This window comes from Chrysochloris asiatica, unplaced genomic scaffold (genome assembly GCF_000296735.1).
Source record: "Chrysochloris asiatica unplaced genomic scaffold, ChrAsi1.0 scaffold00013, whole genome shotgun sequence".
Taxonomy (NCBI): Eukaryota; Metazoa; Chordata; class Mammalia; order Afrosoricida; family Chrysochloridae; genus Chrysochloris; species Chrysochloris asiatica.
The window spans coordinates 24,658,366-24,686,363 of NW_006408531.1; the positions used below are offsets into that span (position 1 = coordinate 24,658,366).

General features: G+C 38.7%; 1 protein-coding gene and 1 pseudogene across 1 annotated transcript in view; both read right to left on the reverse strand.

The window, feature by feature from the left end:
• Positions 1-2,522: 2,522 nt before the first annotated feature.
• Positions 2,523-3,867, reverse strand: LOC102834498 (annotated as a pseudogene).
• A 1,040-nt stretch (positions 3,868-4,907) lies between these two features.
• Positions 4,908-27,998, reverse strand: part of LAMA2 (laminin, alpha 2) — a 747,229-nt gene continuing 724,138 nt past the window's right edge. The window contains exons 59-65 of the mRNA XM_006834727.1: positions 21,950-22,062; positions 21,467-21,656; positions 19,035-19,190; positions 15,991-16,144; positions 11,705-11,835; positions 9,487-9,709; positions 4,908-5,151 (exon numbers count right to left, since the gene is read on the reverse strand). Coding sequence (XP_006834790.1) covers positions 4,994-5,151; positions 9,487-9,709; positions 11,705-11,835; positions 15,991-16,144; positions 19,035-19,190; positions 21,467-21,656; positions 21,950-22,062 — 1,125 coding nt within the window. The 3' untranslated portion in view covers positions 4,908-4,993. The remainder of the gene's footprint in view (positions 5,152-9,486; positions 9,710-11,704; positions 11,836-15,990; positions 16,145-19,034; positions 19,191-21,466; positions 21,657-21,949; positions 22,063-27,998) is intronic.

Sequence of the window (27,998 nt, forward strand, 5' to 3'; positions counted from 1 at the left end):
AGGAAAGCACAAATAGAATGTGGGACCTTATTCAGAGAAGGAGAGCCAGAGATGGAGGCAGAGATGGGGGCATGGAGAGGGGGATTGGATGAGGACTCTAGATTCATGGACTAAGAAGAGAAGAACCAAGAGCTAGTGGCCAGGAGCAGACTTGCAGAATATGCCCTTTGGAGAGGTAATTTATTTTATACGCCTGAGTGGTTTTGTTTGTTTGTTTTTTAGAAAGCTAAAGTGGTTAGAGAGAAATACTGTACATGGAGTGGGATATAATCAATGTAATAAAACAAGGTATATGACTTGTTGAATGTAAAACTGATGATATGCCCTGTAAACTTTCACTCAATCCACAATAAAAACCTTAAATATTAAAAACAAACAAACAAACAAACAAAAAACCGGGGGAGTAGTTACTCTTACAGTCCAGAGATTTGTATCAAAAATGGTGGAGCAGTTAATCTTACCATCCAGAAGCAAAGGACCCTAGGACCATCAAGGGAGAAGAGCACAAGCAGAATGAGAGACCTTATCCAGAGAAGCAGTGACACCAGAAATGGAGGCAGAGATGGGAGCATGGAGAGAGGGAGCAGCTGAGGACTCTAGATTCATAGGAAGAGAGACACTGAGAACTGGGGACCAGGAGGCAGACTTGCAGAATGTGCCCTTCGGTGGCTTAAATTATTATATATGCCTGTGGGTTTTTTGTTGTTTTTTTTTAAAAGGAGCTAAAATGAATAGAGATAAATGCTGTTATCTGATGGTACATGGAGGGGATTATAATCATTGAAATGAATCAAGATGTATGATTTGTTGAATGTAAAACTGATGATCTGCCCTGTAAACTTTCACTCAATTCACAATAAAAACTTAAAAAAAAAAAAAAAAGAGCATGTGTTTTGATATTTTTTATGCTTTCTGATTGCCTCCAGTTAGATGTGATCAGGAGATCAGCTCCCCTTTTCACTCTTCTTATTACTCGACTCAGAGTAACTTTTGCAGGTGTTGGCTGCCTTCCTGTTGCATGCAGCTGGTACTGATTCTTGCATAAGTCGTGGAATTTTATAGGGTGTGATTGTAGCTTGACCATATGACAGGAATTTCTATCTCTTCTTGGATAATATAGGGAGAGAAAGAGCCTCCTTAAGGTAAAGAGGGGACCAAAAATTCAAAATCAAAACAGTAACAGCTAAACGACAGACTAAATACTGTAGTCTATAATTGCAGAAAAGAAAGAGAGAAAAAAAAAATCTGTAGGCTAATATGTGTATGTCTTTAATATCCTTTTTTCAGCTTCTTGCCTTCAGGGCCATCTGAGAAATGTCAAGATGTCACTGTTGGTGGTTATGATGTAACTCAGGATTTAATGTTCAGTCTGTTTTGTTTTTTTATTCTGTGTCTCTCCCACTCTATGGCCTCTGTTCTAGCTGTTTTCCTAGTGATAAACGGTTCTGGGCCAACTGTGGCTGTTTCATGCTGCCATTTGGTTTTAAGTGGAAACTGTTCCTTTAAATTTTTAAGGAGCTCTGTGCACATGCATAGTAGAACCCTCCGGGGTGGGGGAAATGTGCACTAGCTCAGACAAGAGACCAATGAACAGATACAAACAAATAAAAAGAAAAAAAGGTTGTCCACACATTTATCTCCAAGGTTCCATCAGGAATCAGTTGGTGGCGGCTCTGATCTTTCCCCTCTCAGTCTCACCCAAGATGGCAGCTCTGGCTCCAGAGGCCTGTGAACCTGGTGAATTTGAAAGCCCAAGATTTCTTGATTCTGCTACAAATTCCACTGACTATAAGCCTCTATGATGTTCTTCATGTCATTCCACAACTCTTCTGGTCTTCGGTCTTAAGTGTCTAATGCATCAAATCTGTTCTTCAGATGATCTCTAAATTCAGGTAGAATATATTCAAGGTTGTATTTTGGCTCTTGTGGACTTGTTTTAATTTCTTTCATTTTTGCCCAAACTTGCAAATGAGCAATTGATAGTCAGTTGCACAGACTGCCCATGGCTTCACTTTGGCTGAAGATAGGAAGCTTTTCTACAGTCTCATTTCAAGGACATAGTCAATTTGATTTCTGTGTGTTCCATCTGGTGGGTCCATGTGTGTAGTTGTCTTTTATGTTGTTTAAAACAGGTATTGACAATGAGGAAGCCATTGGTCTTGCAAAATTCTATCATGTGATCTCCAGCATCATTTCTATCAACAAGACCATATTTTTTCCAATTATGGATCTTCTTCTTTGTTTTCAACCCCTTTCAATAGACAGTAGTTATCAATATGTCTTTTTTTGTTGTTGTTTTTTATTGGCTCAAACTTTATTTTGGAAAAGACAATTTGCTTTCATTGGGGCCATGGGCAAAAGGGGGTACCCTAAGCAGTAGACTCCCCAGGGTAGTCTGAGGGCTGGATAAAGCCTCTGATCCCCCATTCCTGATGTGGTCCTGCACAGCTCCTTCTCCCAAAAGCTTCAAAGAGGTCAGGGTCAGGGTCAGGTATGGGCTGGGAGGGGACCACAGTGGCCATTCACTTGGGGAGGACATCAGAAGATTTGGACACCAGTTTCCCGTCACAGGTCTCCATCTTCTTCCCAACCACAGCTGTGGTGGAGCTGGTGCGGCTAAAGGAACTGGAACCTCCACCAGAGCCGAAGTTGGACTGGAAGGAGCTCAGGCCATGGTTGACACGGGCTTGTGAGACCCCCATAGTTCGAGCTTAGTGCACCAGAGTAGCCACTGGTGGCCTTTGTATGAATACTCATGTTCTACATCCCAGACTCAGCCTGCTCTTTTCACCCTCCAGAAGCTTGCGGTAGGTGGCAATCTCAATGTTCAGGGCCAGCTTGATGTTCATCAGCTCCTGGTACTCCCGCAGTTCTGCATCATGTCTTGCCTGGCTCCACACAGGGCAGCTCCATCACCTTGTTGTTGGCATCCTTAATGCAGTTCTCCACTCTGCTCAGTATCAACAGGGAAGCTCTCTGGACTCGGGGGCATCAATCTCAGCCTGGAGCCAGCTGATATTTTGGTTCATCTCGGAAATCTCAGTCTTTGTACAAAGAAGTTCACTCCGTGCTTCCAAGAAGCTCCTTATACTTGATCTGGTATATGATCTTGGCCTCAGCCCAGCTTCAGATGGTGATCTCTTCATACTGGGCCTTGACCTCAGCGATGATGCTGTCCATGTCCAGGGAGCGGCTATTTTGTCCATGGATAGCACCATGAATGTGTCTGAGATCTAAGTCTGCATCTCACTAAGCTCCTCTGCATTCAGCTGCATCATCCACATCCTTCTTGATGAGCACAAATTCATTCTCCATCTCTGCTTGCTTATTGATCTCTTCCTCGTACTTTTTCTAGAAGTCCTCCACCAGCCCCTGCGTGTTGTCCAGCTCTGCCTCCAGCTACCTCCTTAGGTTATTGATGAAGCTCTCTAACATGTTGTCCATGCTGTACCTAGAGGTCTTCCGCTGTTGCAGAAGGCTCCACTTGGTCTCCAGCATCTTGTTCCGCTGTTCCAGGAACCACATTTTGTTGATGAAGGAGGTAAACTTGTTGTTCAGGGGCTTGATGTGCTCCTTCTCCTTGGTGCAGAAGGGCCGGAAGTTGGGGTCCACCTCCCGCTTAACAGGGCTCAGCAGGCTCTGGTTCACCGTGATGGCCGTGATGCCCACCCCCACCCCCATACCTCATAGCCTGCTATAGCTTCCAGCCAGACCCATGCTAGCTCCCAGGCCACCCTAGTAGCTGCTGCTGCCCACTCAGGAGAAGGATGAGGAGCAGATTTGGGAGCCGGGCCCACTTGTGTAAGAGTGGCTGCTGAAGGCCCTGTAGGATTTCTGGGTTACCCTGATGGACATGGTGGAGGCTGAAGAGGAGACAGCAGTAGAACTAGACAGAAATTGGGAAAGGAGCCAAGAAGTTGCTTCTACATTATCAATATATTTTTATTGCATTTTTCAAATGCAGATTTAAGAAGTTGGTAGAATTCTTCAATTTAATCATAACTATATTATTAAACTACAACTATTTCTACTGAAAATGGCTAATGAAATCTTTCTTGCTTAAGCTGATGAATAAATTCTAAGATAGTCTTCTCACAGATCCTTTTGCATATTGTTGAAATAAAGGGGGAAATGAGCACAAAGCATGAAATGTTTTTGGGAAATGAATTTGTTAGGTGAAATTACAACTCAAAAAGATAATGCAATGATGTTTAAGCTTCTGGTTTTTCATTTCCTGCTAAGTCCAAGTGTAGATTGTCATAGTCACTGTAAAATTAAAGAGCATAAAGACTTAATACTACAGTATAAAATGTGTGCTTAATTGTTATTCTGGAGCTTGGTTCTGCTATGTCCCCAAAGCCTATAAATCATTATCAAACAAGAAAATCAAGTAATTAAGCTCTCTGCCCTGAATCTGATCTATACGCACTACTTTTAGCATAAAAAGGTATTCACTCAAGTGGCTAGTTAAACTCTTTAATAATGAACCCGGATCAGGAAAATGATTTACTAATGCTTTCACAAACATTGGGAGCCTGGGAGCTGATTTTCTCCCAATTCCACACATCAAATCCACTGCTGCTTTAATGGCCTGGATAGGAAGTCAAAGTCAACCTGCATGAAAAAGGCTGAGAAAAATTTTAAGAAGGCAAAAAAACAAAAAAGAACAGTTGCCTTCACAATTTACATCTGAGCTCTTTTTGTAATGATTGTAGGCCGGTTGTAAATTCAGAAATTTGAGGTTAGTGGTCTTTTGTATTTAGACATAATCAAACAAAACAAGCTGCTATTTAGAATGAAATAACTAGTTTATTATTATGAACTTGAGAAAGGAACTGAATTAAATTCAGTCTTGGATCTGAATTAGCACCAACTGAATACAGAAAGAATTTAATGCATTGGTTAGCTTTATTAACATACATAGGCAAAATATATTTGTTTTACTTGATATATTTGTTTTGAAGAACTCTTCTTAGTGTTAAACTTATTTTTGTTAGTTGGATGGACACGACACAGGCTGAACACCCCTCAGCTCCAAAGCCTTGGCAAAATTAATCTCCAGCGGCTTGCCGGTTCCTTTGGTGAGCCTCAGGGATCTGATGCAACCTCGAAACCTAATGTTGGTTGTCAGCCCAAACTGATTGAGGCCATCTGAAAAAAAGGCAAGGCAAGAGGACTTCGTTTAGAAAAGTTGCTGTTAAGAGTCTGTCTCAAAATCAACTCTAAACTTGAGATTATTTGGGAAGCTGTTTTATGTAAAGTTTTGTCAGTTTGTCATACTGTGGTGCCTTGTGTGCTAAGATGATGCAGGAAGCTATGCTATTGGCATTTCAACCATCAGCAGGGAAATCCGTGGTGTACAGGTTTCAGTGGAAATTCAAGACTAAGACAGACTAGGAAGACAGGACTGGCGATGTATGAATTATTCAAGGGAAGCCTCATGATTCACAACAGAATATTGTCCAATGCAGCGCTGGAAAATTAACTTCTTAAGGTGGAAGTCTAGCCTTGTAGGATAAGCACTGGACTGCTAACCTACCAGCTGCTCTCTATACAGGGTCACTATGAGTAGGAATTGACTTGACAGCACACAACAGGTTGGAAGGCACTCAATTACAGTGGCCACAGCAATGCACTGAAGGGTATCAAAGAGCAGAAAGATGGTGCAGGACAGGACAACATTTCGTTCTGTTGTACATGGGACCGCCATGAGTCCAATCGTACTCAATGACCACTAACAATAACAATGTTAAGAGCCTGTCTCAAAGTCTGCTGTTAGCTTGAAATTAAATTGGAAGGCTGTTTTATATAAAGTTAGTAAATTTATTTGGCTTTACTAACAGTTAAACTTAAAGAGAAATATCAAGTTCTATAGTTATATATTATGACATATGAAAACATCTAGATGTATACATTGTAAGGCATCAAACAAAGAATTGGTTTGGAATGAACTAATTTACAACTATTAGATTTTATTTAATGAAACAAAGAAATCGATCAATTACTCTAAATTCTGAATTGTTGTTGTTCTTAAGTCTGTTCCAAATTCATAGCCACCTTGTAAAGCATTTCCTAAGAGTAGCTGGTGGGTTTGAACTGGCAACCACGCAGTCCAATGATTATCCTACTGTGCTACACTAGGACTCCATATTTGTTAACTGCAAAGTTAGCAGTTCAAACCCACCAGTAGTTCCACAGGAAAAAGATGAGGCTTTCTGCTCCTGTAAAGATTTACGTCCTTGGGAACGCTATACAGGTTGCTATGAATTGAAAACAACTTGAAGGGCAATGGGTTTGGGTTTTGGGGTTTATTACTTTCTTACGTAGTAAAAGTACATTAGAAAAAAATTCCTTTGGTTGAAAACTCACATAAAAGTTCCTTTTATTAAAGAGAGACTGCCTTCTCTCAATAGACTTGGTGGTGGTGTGCCTTGGATTCAGTTCCGACTCAAAGCGACCCTTTATAGGATTTCCAAGGTTGTAAATCTTGGAAATCAGGAGTAGAAAGCCTCATCTTTCTTCCACAGAGTGGCTGGTAATTTTGATCTGCGGACTTTGAAGTGAACAGCCCAATTCTTAACCCACTACACAACCAAGATCCTTTTTAGCAGACCTACCAGGTACGAATTAGGATGCATTTCATTAGTGAGGTATGCTGTTTATGGAGAAGAGCATCATATCCTTTTAATATCTTAAGGTTATTCCTACTGGAAGCAGAAGTAGGTTTCTATAAAAACTCTGAAGCAACTTTGGGAGTAGAAGCTCTGAACCAGTCCCCATTTCTCCTATATCTTGTCTTCTATCAACCCCTTCTGAATACATGTTTTGTCAAATAGATGTTTTCTTTTGCCAAAATAATGAAAGACCATTTCAAGAGTCTATATTCTGATGTTGTTGTTGTTAGGTGCCATCGAGTCGGTACCGACTCATAGTGACCCTATGCACAGCAGGATGAAACACTGCCTGATCCTGGACCACTACTGTTGCCACGCTTGAGTCCATCGATGCTGCCACTTGGCCAATCCATCTTGTTGGGGATCTTCCTCTTTTTCTCTGACCCTCCATGTTATCAGACATGATATCCTTCTCCAGAGACTGGTCCCTCATAACAATATGTCCAAAGTATGAGAGACGACGTTTGGCCATCTTGGGCTCCAAGGAGCACACTGGCTGCACTTCTTCCAAAATGGATCTATTGGTTCTTTTGGCAGCCCATGGCACTTTCAATATTCTCCTCCAACACAATAACTCAAAAGCATCAATTCTTCTACGGTCTTCCTTATTCACTGTCCAGCTTTCACATCCATATGAGGTTATTGAAAATACCATGGCTTGAGTCAGGTGCACCTTAGTCCTTAAACTGACATCTTTGTTCTTCAACACTTTAAAAAGGTCTTGTGCAGCAGATTTGCCTAATGCAATACGTTGTTTGATTTCTTGACTGCTGCTTCAGTGAGTGTTGATAGTTGATCCAAGAAGAATGAAGTCCTTGAAAACTTCAATCTTTTCTCCATTGATAAGAATATTGTTTATTGGTCCAGTGGTGAGGATTTTTATTTTCTTTACATTGAGCTGTAATCCATATCGAAGGCTGTGCTCTTTGATCTTCATCAGTAAATGTGTTAAGTCCTCTTTACTTTCAGCAGGCAAGGTTGTATCATATGCATATCACAGGTTGTTAATGAGTTTTCCTTCAATCCTGATGCCATGCTCTTCTTCATAGAACCCAGCTTCTCGTAGTATTTGCTCAGTATACAGGTTGAATGAGTATGGTGAAAGAATACAACCTTGTCGCACACCTTTCTTAATTTTAAAATATTCAGTGTGCCCATGTTCTGTTTGGACAACTGCCTCTTGGTCCAGGTACAGATTCCTTATGAGCACAATGAAGTGTTCTGGAACACTCATACTTCACAATGTTGTTCATAGCTTGTCATGATCCACACAATCGAAAGCCTTTGCATAGTCAATAAAGCACAGGCAAACATCTTTCTGGTATTCTCTATTTTCAGCCAAGATCTATCAGACATCAGCAATGATATCCCTCATTCCACGGTCTCTGCTGAATCTGGCTTGAATTTCTGGAAGTTCTCTGTCAATGCATGCTTGCAGCTGTTTCTGTATTACTTTTAGTAAAACTTTACTCTCATGGGATATCAAAGAGCTTGTCCGATGATTTCCTCATTCTTTTGGGTCACCTCTCTTTGGAAGTGGGCACGAATACAGATTTCTTCCAATCAGTCAGCTAGATAGTTGTCTTCCAAATTTCTTGGCAGAGATGAGTGAGTGCCTCCTGTGCTGCCTCACTTTCTTGAAAGATTTCAATTTTTATTCCATCAATTCCTGGTGCCTTGTTCTTTGCCAATTCCTTCAATGCACCTTGGATTTCCTCCCTAAATATCATTGGCTTTTGATCATATGCTGCCTCTTGAAACGGTTGAACATTAACCATTTGTTTTTGGTGCAGTGACTCTGTATATGCCTTCCATCTTCTCTTGATCTTTCTGCAACATTCAATAATTTGCCCAGAGAATCTTTCAATAACAAAAGTTAAAGCTTGATTTTTTTTCTTCAGTTGCCCCCCAGCTTGAGAAATGCTGAAAGTGTTCTTCTTTTTTGGTTTTCTAATTCCAGATATTTGCACATTTTATTTTAATATTTGGCTTTATCTTCTTGAGCTGATTTTTGAAATTTTCTGTTCAGCTCTTAGACCTCCTCATTTCTTCCATTTGCTTTAGCATCTCTACACTGGAGAACAAGTTCCAGTGTTTTGACCTTTTCCTTCTCTTGTCTTCTCAATGACGTTTTGCTTTCTTCATGTATGATGTTCTTGATGTCATCCCACAGCTCCTCTGGTTCAGAATTAGTACTATTCTGATAGAACTAATTAAATGGCACCTGGCTTATTTCTTCTCAAGTTGGTCACTCTTAATAGGTACTTTATGAACGCCTCTGTGTTCACATATTTATAATTCATGTGCTGGTTAGGGAGTTTTGAATGTAGATTTATTACTTGAGTTTCTTTGCCAACTAAGTATAAACTCAATAATAACCTGAGGGATAAATTAGTTATATTTAACCCATGATTTCTAGAACTTGAGGTAATAAGTTTTGAACATTTTATGATTCCTCTGGCATATTAATTTAAAATATCAAAAAGAACACCACGCTGGCACCAATTTCTGTGAAATGTCTTACATCTTTTATAAGTCAAAATTAATTTCCTCTAGCCTCAATCTCCCTACAAATGAAACTTAAGGTGCTATCGTGAAACGTTCAGTCCCATGTGTTTTATATATGTAATATGCTTATTTTACACACACTGGAAATTTTAGGTAAGGTGTTATTTATGGATGTAGATTCTATAGCCAGGGCTCATGTATGCTAAAATTTAGACTCTTAGACATATTTATATGAATATAAATATTTTCAAAATCACAGACATAACAGTACAAAGGCGTTCTTACCAGGGTAGCCACCACTCACCTGGGAAACCCCCAATGAACACTGGGTCATTTGTATCAGCTGATGTAGAAGCTCGGTTTGGGCTTTGGGCTTCCACTCGGTTCCCATCGACTGTCAGTTCAATGCTATGCTTGATCTTATTAGCAGTAACCTTGTGCCATTGTCCATCACACAAACGCCCTGGGATCCCAGCATCATAGACTGCAGTGAATCGGCCAGCTCCATTGTCCACATGAAACATGAGCTAGAAATGTGAGGAAATGAACAGTCACAGATGATTTCATTAGAGTGATAGCATGATAGATCACATAGAAACATTATCAGGTCTCTAGGAAAGATGTTGACTGGAAGAGTCTGATATGACCATGTTGTTGTTGTTGTTGTTGTTGGGTGCCATGGAGTTGGTTGGGTCATATTAACAAACAAACAAACAAAAAATTAAAATACAAATGTGATGTCTGTAGTCATAAATGATACAGTCTTAAATTTTTTTTTTTTTTTTTTTTTAATTTGGGCATCACTGAGGGAAATAGTCTTTCAGCAAACATGAAATACAATTTGAGGTCAAACAACAAGAAAATGATCTAGTATACACAGGAAACAATTGAAATGTAGTTCATTTAGTGTACAAGTCCTAATGCTCTTTAGAAATTTTTCTTATAAGATGTTAAACTGATTCACTAGATTGATCTACAAATACATTTTTAAGGATAATTGACTTTTTGATGATCTAAACTTTTAATGCTGTAATTACACTTTTCTTTCCTACATGGATACCATTTACACAAAGGATGGAAAGTTACATAAATGACTTTTGGGGGCAAGTTTCATGTCACAGGTACCAAAGTCCTTAAACCAAAATACCAGTTAATCCCCTAACAGTGAACAAGTTAAGCTGAAAGTTCTTGTCTACAAAAGAATCTGTTTTTAGTAACATGGAAAAGTCTTTGAAATTTGAGATGACAGAATTCTTTTGTAGTTGAAGACAAGAAACATATTGGAAAGGTAAGAATGAATATGCATATTACAATAAGGCAACACATTAAGCAAAGTAATAAAGAAAGAAAGAACTCTTAAAAAGATTTAAAGTGCAAATAAATAGGTGAAACGTTAATAAATTACATAGTGTTGTAAATAGTAACAACTTAAGCATGCTGGGAGTGGTTCGTAGTAACAAGATTTTGCAGGTTCATAGTTAGAAATCCACATACACTGTAATGGAACTTGATACATCAGCATGTTGATAGTAACCGCAGTTATAAGTACATGTTGCAATGAAACTCACTTCAAAGAAGTGAAGGTGGGTTTTAAAAATTTAGCAAACTATTAAGTGTTGCCTATTTGTTCATCTTTTTTGCCTCTGAGCTCTTGAGTCTTTATCGCTCTATTGCCTTTAAGAATGATTTGGAGTCTGTGGGGGAGAGGCAGGTAGAAGGCCAGAGAAAAGAGTATTTTAGGTCACTGTTAGGTTGACTTTTTCCCCATCTTGAGAAGAAGGCAGTAACACTCTAATAACAAACTATGGATGTGGTTGAAATATGATTCCTGTTTAATAGCTAAGTAGGAAACCAGTTAAATTTTTTGCTTTGCCTCCTTTTCCTATCTGTTCCCCTTAGTAAATAGTACAAACTCTCACTGTAGGTTGTTGGTGATAGGTAGGCAAGGACTAAGGATATGTGTTGAATTTGATTATTCATTCTTTGATAAGCAAATTGACAAAATTTGTTATAAATTTTCTCTGCTTTGATAATGATATCTGGATACTTTGAAGTTAAAAAATAAACAAACAGAAAACTATATCAAGTCAACTGTAGACCTTTGCTTCTGAGAGGTTTCTATCTTATATTATTAGAAGCAAAGTCTAATTTTAGATGATATAGATCCTTTTCTTCATGAAAATCAATAGTTTTATAAATTGTGTTTCCACAAAAAAGGAGAAAATCAGTGCTCTTATAAGAGCGCAATTGGAGTTTGAGATTTAAACCATCTGGTCTCATTAGTCAACACAACCAGCTTGTTTTGAATTAACGCTTTTAAAGTTTACCCTGATCCACAGAATGATGGTGCTGTAACCACACACAAATTAAGATAATATAGAAAGATAAAAAGATACTATCTAGGTTTCTGCAAACAAAGAATCTGTGGAGCGTCAGTCTGAAGAATTCAAAAATAAACTTCTCTACATATGAAGGATGTTGTGATAAGGAGATCCAGAAACAGTTGCACTGATGACATTCACCTTTTCATCAATCATTTCGATACCCATTCCATCCATTTTTTGGCTGCTAATTCCCAGAAGAACTCCAGTGGTTCTAGTTGTGCGGAACTCAAATTCCACAAGGAGGTCCAATCCCACTTTGAATCCACCAACTGAAAAATGAAGATTTTTTTTTTTTAAGTGCAGCTTAGAGTTTAAGGACTGTTACTTAAATTTGAACAATGCAAAAGTTTTTACTAGATTTCAATTTCTATGCTAAGCAGTTACATAAATTCATATGTTCATCAGTTACACAGATTCCCATATGATTTTTAATTCCAGCATCATAGCTTACTTTCTTGGCTAACTTCTCTGCTAGAATGAGAGCAGTGACTTTGTCTGTATCACTCATCAGTTTATACCCAGGGTCTTGTAAAATATGCGGCACATAATGAACAAAAACAGACACACACAAAAAACCTATTGCCACAAAGTTGATTCTGATTTATGGCAAAGCCATGTTTTATAGAAAATTGCTCTATAGGGTTTTCTTGGCTAATCTTTATTAAGTCAGAGTGCTAGGTGCCACTGAATGGGCTCCAACTGCCAGCTTACAGGTTCACAGTTGAGTGCAAACCTTTTGAGCAATGCAGAGATCTCCATCTGATACATAATAAAACAAAACAGCCATCGCTGTTAAGGCGATTTTTGGCTCATAGTGACCCTATTGGACAGAGTAGAACTGATCCACAAGGTTTCAAGGCTGTAAGCTTTACGGAAGCAGGCTACCACATCTGGCTCCTCTGTAGTAGCTGGTGGGTTCGAATGAATCACTGAGCTCTTGGTTAGCAGCTGGGTACATTAACCATTGCTTTGCACTTTATTAGGTGGCTTTGAGACAGTTCTGACTCATAGTGACCTTGTATAGGGTTTCTGAGGTTTTAAATCTTTGTGGGAGCAGAAAGCCTCATCTTTCTCCTGGAGGCTTAATATATATTTGTTGAATAAATGAGTGAATGAACACACACTGAGACTGATTGACTCAAAGTGCCTCACTGGCAGGTGATTAGGCTACAAGTCTTTCTCTTGGATAAATAAAGCCTTTAGTAATTCTTTAGAAAAATTGGACTGGAACATTTTAAAAGGTAACACAGTGATTTGGAAAGTGTTCAAAAGTTCTCAAATATTTTATACCTGCTTCTTACTTATTGACATGATTAGATTCCAAAGACTAGATCAGCATGTGAAAACTATCTTTATGTAAAAATGGAGGATGATCACATCAGATCACAAAAAGGAGGATCATTACATAACTGACAAATTACATTACTATTTAAGTGCCAAACCACTGAGAATCATGGTACAGCCAAGTAGACATATAATCTTAACCACCACATCCAGTGTTGCTCTCAACTTGTACCTTGACATTGTTTACTGCCAGACACATTGTCAATGTGCACAAAACTTAGATTTTTTACTATTGTTGCACATGTGAAATGGTGATAATAAAACATTTAACAAATGAGGAGTTGTTTTTAAGTGTTGATTCCAACTCATAGCGACCATGTACTGGGTTTCTGAGGAGCAGCAGGTGGATTTGAAGTGCCTACCTGTGGTGCCCAGTCCAGTGTTTACCCTACAGTGCCACACCAGGAGTACAAATGAGGAGTAGGTATATTTATAAGCACAGAAATTAGAAGTACTATCTGGATGGGAAGATTGTAGGTTTTAATAGACTTCTCTAGTTCCTCCAGTTCAGTCTTTTCTCTATAGTTTTTCATCTGTGATTCATTCCTTTAGCTTTTAGAAGATATTTAAGACAGGCCTCTTAGAAAAAAAGTGATACTGAAAATAAACAATGAAGCATTGTTTAAATTAAATGACAGCTTAGCTCCGTTAGTAAAGAATGTTTACCTTCCACACGGCACTTTATAAAGAACTACCTATATGAGTATAAACTGACAATTAAAGCACAGAGGAGAACTTTAAGGGTTTGATGGTGATGAAACAAAATGTGTATTACAGAGTATGAAGTATGGAACCAATGTTATTGAACTGTTCACGTAGAAATTGTGAATGGATGCATGTTTGTTTGTATATTTTGCCACCAAATAGTATTGTATTAAAATACAAATATATTTGGTGGCAAAATACAAAACAGTATTAAAAAAAATAATGAAGTGATTTGTTAAGATCCGTGCTGTACCACATCAATTGCATGGAATATTAGGGAAGAACCTCATGACTAATTTCTCCATGTCTATTGACTGTAGAACAGAAGAAATAGATGCAACAGGGTCCCAGGGAGGGTGGATCCTGTTATGTGAAAAACTTTTTTGGGTAAAGATGGGCTTAGAAAGATTTCAAACATACTAGGTAGAGAAGCGTTTAATTGTTCTGGAAAATACAAGAGAAACAAGGAAAGGAGATGTAAGAAAAGACAGCAGAGGGATGATATAATGAGGCCAACTGAGGGACGGAGGGGAGGAGCAGAGACCAGTTATTTAAACAACATATAGATGACAGTTTTTAAGAATAAAGATGTATAGTGTTTAAATAGAATCCTGGTGTGGCAACTAAAGATAAGCTGGACTGCTAACTAAAAGGTGTGCAGTGGATACCCACCAGTCGCTCCTTGAAAATACTTCACAGAATCACTATATATTTCAACTGACTCCACAGGACAGCACGTAACAAAGGCATTCTAATTAAAGGCCTTAGCTTCTGTGAAGTAACTTTGCCTCTGGCCACCCAAGTCTTATGTAGATTACACTGTATGTTGAAGGGGTGGCAGGAGTTGTTGGAAATTGGGAAAGTGGTTAATTTTCTGATCTAGAGTGACAGAGAGAGAACTTGAAGAGCCCAGACAACACGGCATATCAAGCTATTATCTGTAGAAGCTGAAGTTTGCATCAAATTCACTTAAGAGAACATCTGTAAATTTACAGAAATCCTGGAGAAATCGGAAACATCTGCAGCACATAAAAATTGGGGGCTCAAAACAACATTCTGTGTTTTTCTGTTTTCTGCTTCTGTATAGGTGAGGTTTTCTATCTATCTGCTTTGTTGGAGAACCTTGGCCTTCCAGTTCCACATCTTTTGCATGTGAATGTTGAATTTATCTTTTAAATCCAGGTTTGAATGAGACTTCCTTCATGAAACTTTTCTTGATTTGCCCAACCAAATTAAATTTTTCTTCTCAGTGTACACAAAACTTTGCTGTATATCTTTTATAGTTCATAATCATTCCTACTTTTTCTTTTGTGATTTCTCAGCATATTGAATCTTACTTCTTGCTAATATATTCTTAAAGGGGGAAAATATGTCTTATTTATTTCTATTTCCCATAATAACTTGTACACATCATATGTTTATTATTTTTAATGGTCAAATGAATGTGCTTATTTAACTATATGATTAAATATTCTATCTTAAAGTAGGCTAAGGTCAGATTTATTTTAGTATAATGTAGAGTTTATTTCATATTTTTCTTTCCATATTGTACATTCACTATCAGTGATCCAGATGTGTGCTAGAAACTATCATTGGAAAGAGAGAAATAGAAATCATGGAACAATTACATTCATCCCCATGAACAAGAAAGGGTACAAGATGTGTGTCATTGTGGCTCTGTGTGTGGGGTGGGGACATGAAATAGAGTTCTACAAAATGCTACAAGTAGAAGAAAGCGGCTCTGTAGAATAAGCACTAGACTGCTAACCACAAGGTTGGCAGTTAGAACCCATTATCTGCTCTAAGGGAGAAAGATGAGGCTTTCTGCTCTGCAAAGATTAGCAAGCCTTGGAAACCTTACACAGGGCTGCTATGAGTCACAAATGACTGGACAGCACTTAACAACTACAATCTTCACAAGGGTTGAAAGGGAAAATGGGAAAGCATCACACTTGCTTAATGCTTATTTCCTGGTGTGATGTTATAGGATAAGCATTGGACTGCTAACTGCAAGGTTGGCAGTTCAAACCTACCCACCATTCCTTGGAAACCCTAAATAGGGTCCTTATGTGTTGGAACCAACTCAACAACTTAATAGCCACTATGCTGATTATCAGAGTGAAAGGATTGAATAAACTCTCCAAGCACACTTTTACTTCATTATATTTGTTCTTATTAGAATTATTGTTGTTATAATATATCATAATTAGATACATTAATTTTTAAGAGATATTTTATTACCTATCTAAGTTTCATTTCTGTTTTAAGTAAAAGATACTACTTTAGGACCACAGGGACCTTCTTTTTGGTAAAAGTTAAATGTTAATATTTGTACCTGGTTAATATTCAAAAGGGAAGAAATGAAAGAACCTTACCTGCTATTGCAAAACCAGTTCCATCAAAATATGTTCCCTTCTGAGCATATGCAAAACATGTCCCAACCTGGAAGCTGGAAGTTGGCTTTTCAAGATCAGCAGGGGCCTCTGCCATCTGAAGATTTCGGATGCAGCCATCAATGCTGTAAGTCACCTGAATAGTCAAGTTAGAAGAAAGAAACATCAGGTTTCGTAAGAGTCCTGGTGGTATTGCGAGATAAATGTTGGGCTGCCAACCACAAGGTTGGCAATTCAAATCCACCAGCTACTCTGTGGAACTAGAATGAGTTTGTCAGCTCCCATAAAGATTTAAATTCTTGGAAACCCTAAATTGGGTCACTGTGAGTCAGAATTGACTCAGTAGCAATGTTTTTTTTGGGGGTGGGTGGGTGGATTGCCTCTATGTGGAATACAATCATTTGTAAGGAGTTCTATGCATGTGCTCCTGAGACAGCTGTCTATGGTGATCCCAATGGCTGTGAGGATCTGTGCCTGGGGTCATCAGGACCAGAGAGTTGTACCTCTCAACTAGAATGTATCTGGAATATGATTAGTCTTTTCCTATGCAAGATCAGTTTGAACCGCAAGGCTGGAAGTTCAAGCTCACCAGCAGTTCCTCAGAAACCCTATATAGGGTTGTTATGACTCAGAACTTACTTGACGGCACCTAACAACAACAAAAAATATGACTGATATTTTGAACATATTATCAAGAGGGACCAGTCTCTGGAGAAGAACATAATGCTTGGTAAAATGAAAGGTAAGCGAAAACGAGGGAGACCCCCAACAAGATGGATTGGTACAGTGGTAGCAGCAGTGGACTGAAGCATAGCATCAATTGTGAGAATGGCTCACAACCAGGCAGTGTTTTGTTCTGTTGTACATAGTGTCGCTATGGGTTGAAACCGACTCGACAGCACCTAACAATAACAAGAATATCACTAATGGGACCACTGGCTTGGCAAAGCTATGGGCCTCACTTGGATGCCATATTTTAATTCCTCTCTATGGTTTTGGTTTCATTTATATTAATAATGCACTGCTCATACTTATTAGGAACCCTGCTGGCACTATAGGACAAACACTAGACTGTTAACTACAAGATCAGCAGTTCAAACCCACCAGCTGCTTCCTGGGATAAAGATGAAGCTTTCTGCTCCCCTAAAGACTTACAGCCTTAGAAACCCTGTGCAGGGTAGTTATGACTTGGAATTGACCAGATGGCAGTGGGTTTTGTTGTTGTTTTAATCTCACTATATATACATTTTGTTCAATTCTATATACAAAGGATAATTACATTTGGGTCAGTGTTCTTTTTGGAATTCTAATGAAAGCATTAGACCCTTCCCAAGGAAAATGCACAAACACATAAAAGTTGGAAGTTTGCATGAAACACCTGAGGTTCCAGAACTCTGAAAATAAATCAACCATACTCTGCTTCATTATACTTCATGTGGGTTTGGGAACTTAAGTTAATCACTTTTGCCACTCTCACTTCAGAGACTCTTATTTTTTCAGGCCCTGGTAACATCTAATTTTTATGAAAGAAAAGTAATAATGATCGTCCAGAGAGAAGATGGATAACAAGAATCAGAATATAACAGGAAATTGTCTTTGATGGATTAACAAATCTACATATATTATCATGTGTCCTAATTGCTATATAAATGTCTATTACATTTACATGTAATGTGTTTACCCAAAACACAAATTCTCCAGGCTTTTGGAATAATGTTGTTCAAAACAAACCAGGACTCATGGTTTGACAAAAAATTATTTTGTAAATATTGGTTTACAAAGTTGTGGGGATTTTATTTTCTTAAGTTTCTAGTCCTGAAGCATAAACATTAACATCATCATCCCCATCCTCTTCATTGTCAACATGATGGGTACTCTTTTTATTAAACTTATTATTATGAATTGAGTGCAGATACTTCATTTCATTTTAATGATTGCAGTCCCTTCAAGTAACATCAGTTATCCCACTTCCTCCCTATGATTCTTATGATTCATGTTTCCATTCATCCTTCTTTATCAACTCCTCTGAATTTTGTCCTTAGATAAATACTGATCTTTTTATCTTGAATGGTTGACCATTCCATGGTGTGCATACCTCACTAGTGTAGTTATCCCCACTGTATAACTATCTACTGCTTGGCTTGAAATTGAGCCACATGGGTGGGTTCACTTCCAGACCTGAAGGCAAGAAATGGGTATGCGTAGGAGAGTGGGAATATACCCACAAACATATAAAGGTTTGACAGGATATTTGTACATGGACATTTATTTACCTTTGCTGCAAATATATGTGGTGGAGCATACAGGGGACAATATCATGAAAACTTCTTCGTGATTTACCAAACACCTTGAGGGAATGAGGTGCTGGGCCTGGGGGCTCAGGACCATACTCATGGGATGTCATGGGAAACTGGCATAGCACAGTCCACAAAGATCATGTTCTACATCCTACTTTTGTGAATAGTTGTTGTTGTTAAGTGCCGTTGAGTCAATTCCAACCCATAGCGACCCTGTATAGGGTTTCCAAGGAGCAGCTGGTGAGCTTGAACCACCAACCTTGCAGTTCAAACAACTTTGCAGTCTGACGCATTAGCCCACGGTGCCACTGTAATCTAAAACACAGTTGCCATTTAAGGTCCAACTATTAATGTGTTTGTGTGAAGGAAAGAAGAGGAATGAAAACTGAAGACACTTGGAGTCAATTAGTCCAGTGGAATAATGGAACATGTGAACATCAATCTCCATGATCCTGAGACCAGAAGAACTAGATGATGTCCAACTACTACTACCAACTGTTCTGATAGTGATCACATTAGAAGGTCTTAGATGGAGTGGGAGAAAATGTGGGACAAATCTCAAAATTATAAAAAGACCAGTTTTCCTGGTCAGAGACAGAACCGGATTTTCTTGTTGTTATGTTCATGTATAAGTGATTGTAGCAAATGTGACCTCATGATTCTAAATACATACATAAATAAATAACCCACCCAGTTATTTAGGCAACAAGAAACAAATGAGCTACTTACTGGACCAATTCTTCGGGTCGTGTAGTTGATGGGTAACCCTCCAACATACAGCATTCCCACAACATCCAAGATATCAGCTTTCTTGGGACTGAGGGTTCTGTTGGTGATACCATCTACATAAAGAATTCCTTCTTGCTTAATCCGACTAATCTTAATCTACAAAAAACAGGAGAAGCCATTAATGGCAATCTTGGACAAATTTCAAACACAGAGTATAAAACATGTAGTTTTATCATATCTCTAAGAAAAGAGGAAATACTTTTTACTGAAGGCCTAGTGTAGTATGCTCACAACCCATCTGGAAACCAAGTTGACAGCACTTAACAACAACAACACGATGTGAAAGGCTTTAATATAAGTGAAATTAGGCCTGTGCTGTATACTCTCTCAAATTCTGACCTCTCCATTACTATTATCCCCAAAAGAGTATAACATTTTCCTGGGTACATTTTAGATTGAAGACTCATCAGTAGGTTGCCAAGTGTGAATCCGTAACAAGAGGTAGACATGTTAGCAGGAATCTTGCAGATTGATGGCACTGTCTTGAACTAAGTGGGCTGCAAAATGAATGTCCAGTTTTAAAAGTGCATTAGTTAGATTGAGAAAAGCCTGGGCTAACCCACACAATTTCTGATATTCTACATTACTCTGCCTAGCATGTCCCTCTCTACAGAATTAAAGGAAGCAGTGCAAACAGGCTGCATTGCCATTTCTGTAGTAGCTGATTAGTACCAAGCCAGGGAGAAAGGGCGAAGCTGATTGATGCTAAAATGATGGCAGTGGCATGAATTATCTTCTTGAATAGAGAAAAATCAGGGTCTGAAGACTGGCTGAAGTCTACGGCTAAGGCTCTGAATTTAGGAAAGGGAGTCAGTGTGTAAGCCTGTGAAATGCTAGAGCACACTGATCATTTAAAAATGGATCTTGGTCAGAATTAAAATAGCTAAAGACCTTATTTCAACCTTAGCCCTGGTAGCACTGTGGGGTAGAAGCTGGGTTAGTAACTGCAGAGTCAGAGGTTCAAAACCAGCAGCAGTTTCACTGTAAAAATTTGCAGTCTCTGAAACCCTATATGTTGTTGTTGTTGCCAAGTGCCGTCGAGTCGGTTCCGACCCATAGCGACTCTGTATATAGGATTACTATAAATTGGAATAGCCTCAATGGCGGTGGGTTTTTGGTTTTTTTTGGGTGGGGGGAGGTGTTTTCCTGATATTGGAAGTAATTTTTTTCTGAAATAAAATTCCTCTTCAATTTGGCTAATTAAAGGTATTTCCATTTTCTTTCTGCTTTTCAGTCTCATTGTGGCCCAACAATGTCTTTTTCTCATTCTATATGTATTTGCTACAAGCTAGAGATTAGAATAGACACACAGTGAGAGCGCCTTCATGAGAGCTGATAATTGATAATTAGAAAGTCCTAAGCAAATGCCAAGATTCCACTTCTTATTTCCATGATAACAGACTGGTTGACTCTGCATTTTTATTACATTTATTTTTAGGTTCTTTGGCTCACTCTGTGATATAAAAAGTCAGCGTATGTCAACATATCAAATCCAACATTGAAATCCTACTCAGAAAATTAAAACATTTTATTGGTCTACTTTGGGAGGCTTTACTTAATAGACTATCACAGGTGCAGAGACAAATGCCAAGATTTTATTTTAATCAGGCAGTATATTATCTATTTGCAATCTTGCCAAAGAGGACAATAAGCTGACAAATGAGCCTTCTGTGACCATAATGGTACCAGTTTCTGGGTGTAAGGCCAAAGTTTTTAAAGTTGTTCCAAATGAATGTAGGTGGAAATGATACCCCAGTGTCCTTTAAACACAACATAACAGAGATTCTAGACTCTTGATTTTCACAGACCAGTAGGGATTGTGGGTATGTTTTCAGGGGGTAATTCTTAGGGCCCATCCTAGTGTTGCCAACTTTTAATTTTGTCAAATATTATTTCATAAAAGAAAGGCCATTTTGGCACCTTAATAGTAGAACATCATGACCTCAGAATAAATTATTCCTTTAAATGGAAGAAATAATTATGATTAACACACTTCTTTGTACTATATTTTTCACTTCCAACAGTAAAAATGTTTCAACTGCCTGACCCTAGACTATGGACAGATGTTTGAGAACCTCAGCTGTGTAACATGATGGAACCTTGTAGTACAGTGATAAGGTATGTAAGTAGTCTAATAGACGTGTGTAAGTAGTCAATTATAAACCTATGCAGGTCTTATTGCATTTTCTAAGATTGTGGAAGGTACATATGACACTAGCTCTATTTTTACTATCTGCTACTTTCCAATAGCCCAGAGTGAGTGTGTACAGTGGCCAAACCGTCCTGGCATCAGGAACATGCTGGTGGTTGCCAGCCAGTATTTGGTACCCACATCTGAGGCCACTGACAATATCCTGGAGACTATGCTATACCTTGTGCCACTGGCCATCATTGATTTTGGTGGGGATCATGGTTTTGGTGTCACCACTTCCCAAGTCATAACTGAAGTAGGGCAGGCCATTCCTCAGCTGTACGGTGGCAAAATCAGCATGATTGATCCGAGCCATGTAAAAAAGCAATCCTGATTCAGCTTCGGTGCGCACTTCAAACTCAATTGTGAGGCTGTGAAACACAAGCATACACAATAAAACTGAGCATCCTGCTAAGATAGAATGACGGCAGATTACGGGTACATTTCCATAGAAATAAGGCAAACTTTCTCTCCAAGTCTACTGATTGTCTAATCTGGACTCCTCAAGCTCAGAAAAACATAATTCTATTCTCTACTATACTCAAATGATCTAAAACACACAGAGTTCATTAATTAATACATGTAGTTGATTAAACTTGATTAAATGCTAATATTCAGTACTTCCATTTATTAGTTTTACCCAACATCTCAGAATAATACATACCGGTTCTTAACCTTGGTGTCATCAAATGCAATTGCAATGTGACTATTTTTTGAAAGCCCAAACTGCTTACTCCTCACCAAAAGAGCTGGCTCAGATTCAGCAGCACAAGGACCCTGTAAAAGCCAAGGAGAGAGAGACCGAGAGAGAGAAAGAGAGGTTATACGGACTCCATTCATTTAAAACGTTAAAATGTAATACTGATGTTTAATTGTAATTCTTATATATTAACTTGGTGTCCTTGTATAGTCTAATTTAAATTCCTTAAGAATAAAATCATAAAAATAAATTTTTATTAACTAAAAACCAACTCTTGGTGTCCTTGTATACTCTAATTTAAGTTCCTTAAGACTAAAAACCCAGGTGTGGCATTGTAGGGTAAGCACTGGACTGCTGACCTCACGGTCAGTGGTTCAAACTCACTAGTTGCTCCTTGGAAACCATATACAGAGTTGCTACACCATTGGAAGTGACTTAGCAGCAGTAACAACAAAAACTTCATCGTAGGCATTTATTAAATGCCCATTGAATGCACATCCGTTTTCATACCTTTTTGAATGACCTAATGAACATGCTCAATAAATAGTTATTAGCTCATATTTTCATTAACCTCTAAGGAAAAATATTACTTCTATTTCTGAGGAAATGAAAATTTCCTTTCCATTTTCACTTAGAAAAGAGTTTTAGTTTTCGAATACTGTCACAGGGAAAATGACAAGCTAGCCACCCAGGAGATTATGAGAGTAGAAAAACATTTTTCTTCTGGCCCTCCCCATTCCTATCCCCGTTATTACTTTTCCTTGAAAATTATTGGTCCACTAGAAGGTTTCCATGAATTTAGACTTTCAAGATGGTGTAGCTAAACCTGCGAGTCAGTCCGTTCAGGTCCTTAGTCAGTTGCTAGGCAACCAAGCACATTTTAAAACGTAACCCATCATACACCATTTCAACTGTTCAAAGATGAGTATCCTAGGGTGCTTAAGAGAGACACTGAGGTAAAGGGAGCTTCATAGGTGTGCTGCTTGTGCCGTCTGTTGGTATAATTGCTCTATTGCCACTATCTTAAAATTCTTAATAATATTTGAACAAAGATTTCTGGATTTTCAATTTGCATTGGGCTCTACAAATTATATAGCCAGTCCTGGCAAGTTAGATCATATTTGACTACTGTAACCCTCTGCTCAATACATGATCAATGCTTCTTGAATTATCAAAGCCACAATTGTCCCCCTCTTCTCTATTTCACAGGGTAGCTTCAGATACAGGTTGATTAGAAAGTCTTGTGGAACACGCAGTCCACGAGAAAATAAATAACCTGCACACTTTGATCGACCCATCTGTTTTTGAGAGCTGCACTTAATAGCTCTCAAATGGCCCACTGCCCCAGTGAGAGCTGACTCAGCAGGTCTCGAAGAGCCCAAGGCAGTCTCTTTGATGAGGAGTGTTTTTCTTGAACAGTGTACCTCAGATATGACTCATCAGTGCACAGGAAATTTCTACTCGATGAAGAAAAGCCTCATTTTGTTTTCTCTTGAGCTTAGTCAAACCAAGTTCTCTGCCACAGCAGGTAAGAGGCTTTAAGTTCTTGAAATGCTACGAAATTGTTCTTCTTGGAAGCATTTTCTTTTCTTTCTTGTTCCCTAGGATATGGTCAGTTATAAACATGAAATTTGCACAGCTATGCACAAACCAAGGAAAATACTATTCACTCAGAGAGAAGACCAGCTTCACTCGGAATCAATGTGTAGACCTTTCCTATTGCATTGTCTGCAAAGGGAGTCTAGATGGAAAAGACTTTGGGAACTTAGTGTCTCAGCAGTCAATGCTGCGGCTAATATAATTGACAACATTTATAAATCTCTCATGACATTTCCTGTTCAGCAGACCACTGTAACACACATAAGCAGCCTGAAGTCTCCTCTCAGAAGTCTCTAAGAGAATCTTGCCAGATGTGAGCCCACTGTGGGTAGAAAACCCATAGATTGAAAAGGTCAATGAATATTGAGGAATTAAGTAACAATAATTTGCCGCCTGTATTCCTGGTAAGATGTGTAGGATGTCGAACCACAAGGTCGGCAGTTCAAACCTGCCAGCTGCTCCTTGGAAACCCTATACAGGGTTGCTATGAGTTGAACCTGACTCCATGACCCTTACCAACAACAACAAATGTGTAGTCTAAAAGAAAAACACCAGCACATTATTTCCATATTATTATTAATATTGTGGCGACTTGTCTAGTTATTATAAACTGATGCAAAACAGTTGTTCTTGAGTGGATTCTTACTTAGGGCAATTGATGTGTGTCAGAGTAGAACTTCTCTCCATAGGAATTTGTGTGTTTTTTGGGGGGGATTGGGAGTGGTAGGTTGGAGCAATGACTGAGGGTTATGGCTGGGACTATGGCTAGGTATTGACTAGACCTAGGACTTCGTTTAGTGGTAGGGTTGTGATTAGGACTAGCGGTAAGTGTTGGAGTAGTTTTTAGGGTTATAGTTAGGTTTATTTTAATTAATTATTTAATTTATTTAAATCTATTTCATTTCCTCTTCAGTTGGAAGTTCTGTAACTGGACTGTTCCCTCTTTTCACTTTATGGCTTTTTTGTTATTGCAGCTGTATCTCTGGTTCTCTATTTTCAGTCTTATTTGTTGTTGTTAAGTGCTGTTGAGTCGGTTTTTGAATCATAGTGACTCTGTATAGGGTTTCCGAGGAGCAGCTGGTGAGCTTGAACCACTGACCCTGCGGTTCAAACTTACCTTGCAGTCCAGCGTATTAACCCACAGTGCCCCACCAGGATTGCACTTTGTCTTACAGGTCTGTTTTACTTTACATACTTCTGTTTCTGGGTTGAGTCTAGGTGATGTTGTTATATATGTTAGTCTCAGGTTGTTGTCTGCTACTGTTGATTCTCTGTCCTTCAGTATTTTTTGTAAGGTTGGTCTGGTTTTTACAAATTATTTTATTTTCTGTTTGTCTTAAAATGACCTTGTCTCACTGTCATATTTGATGGTCACCTTTGCTGGAAATATTGTTCTCAGTTGGCAATATTTTTCCATTAGGATTTATATATGTCATTCCATTATCTTCTTGCCTGTATGATTTCTACTGAGCAATCGAAGCTTAGTCTTATAAGTTCTCCTTTCTATGTAACTTTTTATTTTTACTGAGTTATTCTCAGAATCCTTTCCTTGTCTTTGGTTTTGTAAAGTTTGATTATAAATGTTTTGGCATTTTTCTTTTGGGATCTACCCTATGTGGAGTTAGTTCAACTTCTTGAATGACTACCTTCTCATTTTTCATGATGTTAGGGAAGTTTTCTTCCAACAACTCTTGGACAGTTTTACATATATGTATATAATTTTTTTTTTTTTTTGTCTCTTCCTGTTCGGAATTCCAGTCACACATAAGTTATTCCTCTTGATAGTGTCCCACATAGATCTTAGGCTTTCTTCAGATTTTTGTTGTTGTTTTTTCTCTGATTGTTCCTCTGTTGTTGTTAAATGCTGTTGAGTCGGTTTTGACTCATAGCAACCCTGTATAGGGTTTCAAAGGAGTGGGAAATGAGTTAAAACCTATGATCTTGCAGTTCAACCTGACCTTGTGGTTCAGTGTTTATTTTATAGTCTTATACCAGAAGAACTGTGATTGTTCTTCTAGCAGGTAAATATTGAGAGATTTTTCTTCATACTCAGTAATTTGGCTTTCCATTAATTCAAATATATTTCTTTGTCATTTCAGTGTATCATTTCTGAAGTCTTACTGTTACTATTCTGGCTTTCCAATTGCTGATTTTGTATGGTTTCCATTTTAAAAATTATTTTATCAATTTGTTTCCTGATTTTCCGCCCCCATAGTTTTATCTATAAGGAGCTCTGGTAGTGTAGTGGTTACGAATCAGGCTGCAAACCACAAGGTCAGCAGTTCGAAACAACCAGCTGCTCCGCGGGAGAAAGATGAGGTGATCTGCTCCCGTAAAGATTTCCAGCCTCGGAAACCCTGTTCAGGGTCGCTATGGGTCGAAACCGACTCTACGGCACTTAACAACAAAAACAACAAGTTTTATCTATGCTTTTCTTGATTTCATCGGTAGTTTTCTTGGTTTTTCTCTCAATTCATTGAATTGGCCTAATAGCATTCCTTTAGATTCTTTATCAGGTAGTTCCAATACCATTTCTGGTGTTATATTTTCTGAGTCTGTATTTTGCTCACTTTTTGGAGGCATTCTGTCTTGTTTCTTTGTATAAGCTGAAATTATCTGTTTTCTCCAAGACCTTGTGGTATTATATTTATATTTAGTTGATAACTGTATATTGGTATATTCTTAAGAATGTAGCAACTGTCTCCGGTGGATGTGGTAGAGACCAAAAGTCTGACTGCAGTTAGTTTTCTGTTCACCATTTGTGTGGTGCACTTTGGGGTGGGTTCACATACAACCAAAAGCAGGGGAGCTATGCCAGGTGCCTGACCCCAGGAAGAGATGAGGCTGGAGGGGAAGCCACTGGCTGTTGGGTTGGTAGGGGAGGGACTGGCCATACCCCTACCTACCAGGAGAGTATGGAAACAAGGGAGAACGGCACCCCCTTGTCACCAACCTCTACCAGTGTTTTCATCCTCAGGCCACTATATTAACAGTCGCTCACTATAGATCAAGATGGCTGTGCCACTCCACGGGGCAGCCAACAGTCCACTGGTTTTTCTTCTCTCTCACTGTTCCTTCCTGTTAATTTCCTTTTCCAGTTGTCACTAAATCCACCACTCTGTCCTATGCCCTGATGCTCAGGGTTCCAGATCATCATCTGTATCTGTTTCACTCAATCTGGTTTGGTGTGTTTGCTTACTCTGCCATTGGGTCCTGGATCACTTCCATAGGGTTTTCAATGTTGGTTTTTTTTTTTTTTTAAGTAGATCACCAGGTCTAGGAACCTCTGGGTTAACTCAAATTTCCAAACTTGGTCTTTGCAATTGAGCACATTAACTGTTTTTGCAACCAAGCACATTTACATACCAGCCAGGGACTCCTAGTTACTATATAAAAATGTTTAAAAAAATAAATTTTAAACTATAATTTTTTAGTTTTTAAAAATTATCAAAGTGGCAGCTGCAAAGATTAGAAATTTTACTGTTAGTTTCTCTGTGTCTGAAGAGCTTCTGACTTTGTCTGTTGCCTCATGTCCCTAACACAGTGATCATATTGCAAGATTGAACAGGTGTTTCCAAAATGGGTCCTGGACAGGGCAGTGGTTCTTTATCACAAATTATCAGATGAGCTCTGGTAGCGTAGTGGTTACAAATCGGGCTGCGAACCTCAGGTCCAACAGTTTGAAACTACTAGCTGTTCCATGGGAGAAAGATGAGGCTTTCTGCTCCTGTAAAGATTTACAGCCTTGGAAACTCTGTACAGGGTCACTATGAGTCGGAACCGACCCATGGCACATAACAACAACTAGATGGAAGGGAGTCCTAGTGTGGCACTGTTGGTTAATGTGCTGGACTGCAAAGTCCACTTGAACCGGGAGGCCAGTGGTTCAAGTTCACCAGCTGCTCCTCAGAAACCCTATACAGGGTCACTATGGGTCAGAACCCTATTCCACGGCACTTAACAACAACAACAACTAGATGGAAAGGGTCCTATTTAAGTCACTTTTAGGAATACCTCTGACCAGAAAAGGTCAGGGACTTTGTAAAGGTCCTTTTGAGAATGACTTGTATTACGTAAAACACCCACTTAAAATTTAGGAAGAAGAAAGCACCCTAACAAGGCTCCTGTTTCACTTCTGCAACAGAAGGACCTTGAGAAACAGATGAAAGCCAGGGGTTAATTAGATAGTGTTCTCAGATCAGCCAACGGTACTGAAGAGAGTGGTAACAAACTGATCACTTCAATAGGCAGTCAATAAAGTATCAACCCAGTATGGTGACTTCATTTTTCTTTCAGTCCATTCTGAACAGATGTTTCTAATTGTTAATGGCAATGAGATGGCGCTTGTAGATACTCCTTCAATAAAACACATACCACTTTCCTTTATAAGACTGACAATTGAAAAAGGACTGAA